General features: G+C 43.6%; 1 protein-coding gene across 1 annotated transcript; it reads right to left on the reverse strand.

The window, feature by feature from the left end:
- Positions 1-324: 324 nt before the first annotated feature.
- Positions 325-1,203, reverse strand: LOC105621812. Its single transcript, XM_012203264.1, has 2 exons — positions 1,123-1,203; positions 325-1,020 (listed from the first exon to the last, which is right to left on the reverse strand). Exons 1-2 carry the CDS (start codon positions 1,201-1,203, stop codon positions 325-327), a joined length of 777 nt encoding a protein of 258 aa, XP_012058654.1.
- Between the last annotated feature and the right edge of the window lie 411 nt (positions 1,204-1,614).

Raw genomic sequence — 1,614 nt, forward strand, 5'->3', positions numbered from 1 at the left:
CACAAGTCTTGCAAGATGAGCTTTGCGATCACATGTCCGAACCCAGAAGGCCCAGAGAATCGAACAATTTAGCGATCTCGGAAAGTATGACTCGTTTTGATACAACGTGAGATTCTGTATCAAGTTTGCAGAGAAATTGAAACGTATCCTAACATTGATTCCATTGTATGCCCAGAATACATGAGTCCGCAGCATTATCTCTGATAATGATCGGTACACGATCACGATTGTCTGTTTCTAATAATTCAGGGCAATTCGAGGCCCATTTGCTTAACTCGAATGCTCCTAATTTTAATAGTTAAATGGTTTTATCGCGAATTAGTTTTAATTCGTCGACTGTATCCGCTCCAGTGAGCATGTCATCGACATAAAAATCTCGAACGACGCATGTTGAACCGCGAGTAAATTGATGAGCGTGCTGTTCGGCTGCTTAAGGCATCTGGTGACCAAGAATGACGCGGAAGCTGTATCGTAAGTGACGGTAGTGAGTTCGTACGTATCGACATTAGCAGAAGGATCATTGCGCCAGAGAATTCTCTGCAGGCGCATCTGAGATGGATGCATTAAAATTTGCCGATACATTTTTATGATGTCAGCAGTGATGACATAAGTGAAAAAACGGAAACGCATTAAAATTGAGATCAAATCTTGTTGAATGGTAGATCTCACTAGAAGAGCATCGTTTAATGATACGCCGGAATTGCTGCGGCAAAATGCATCGAATACAATACGGATTTTCGACGCTTGCCCGACCGTTTTGAAGACGTAATGATGGGGAAGATAAAATGATATTGTTTCTTCCGCAATGGATAACTCCATGCGTCGCATATGTCCCAGCGATAAATATTTGTCGAGAAACGCCGCGTATTGAAGTTTAAGTGTAGGATCGCGCTTGAAACGTTTCTCGATGCCCTTCAATCGCTTGAGAGCAGACTCACACGAATCGCCAATGTTATTTAATATGCTCTTTGATTGGAAGCTTGACTGTATATCTGCCTTGAGAGTTTTGAGATACGTTGTCTAAAAAGTGACGCTCGTAAATGTTTTCCTCCATTATGTAATTGTGTGGTTGAAGATGTCGTCCATTTGCCAGACTGACATGTTCGTATAATTCCACATTACGAACGCGTGAAGCGAGTGGACCCTTGCGGTAGTCGATATGGTGCTGTCCAAATGATCCGCCAAAATCCAGCCCAATCGCATTTTTTGGATACTTGTCTGAAGACTTGACTTGACCGACGCATATTAAATTCCAAACAAGCCCATTCCGATTAAAAGATCAATATCCGACAATATGTGAAATCGCGGATCAGCTAACGAATGTTGCGCGGAAGATTAAATTTATCCCGTCCCAAAGAAAACGTCGGAATTTTGCCAGTAATCCGATCAGTAACGATGCATTCGATAGCCGCGGTGAAAGAGTTGAGTCACAATTGTAATTTGATTCCAATCACGTGATTGGTCGAGGTTACCGTGCCGTTGACGCCGCAGATCGAGAGGCTTGATGGACGCGTTTCTAAACCGAGAGCTTCTACAAATTTCTTGGTTACGAAGTTCACTTGCGATCCGCAATCCAACAGGGCTCGACACGTCCTGCGCGAGCCGTCGCTGCCG

Source organism: Atta cephalotes (assembly GCF_000143395.1).
Source record: "Atta cephalotes unplaced genomic scaffold scaffold00037, whole genome shotgun sequence".
Taxonomy (NCBI): Eukaryota; Metazoa; Arthropoda; class Insecta; order Hymenoptera; family Formicidae; genus Atta; species Atta cephalotes.

Excerpts from the sequence above, each read along its gene's own strand:
- LOC105621812 (XM_012203264.1), bottom strand. The coding sequence starts at position 1,203 with ATGCGATTGGGCTGGATTTTGGCGGATCATTTGGACAGCACCATATCG. Across the intron at positions 1,021-1,122 it reads TCCACTCGCTTCACGCGTTC|ACAACGTATCTCAAAACTCT; the intron begins GTAATGTGGAAT and ends GTCACTTTTTAG.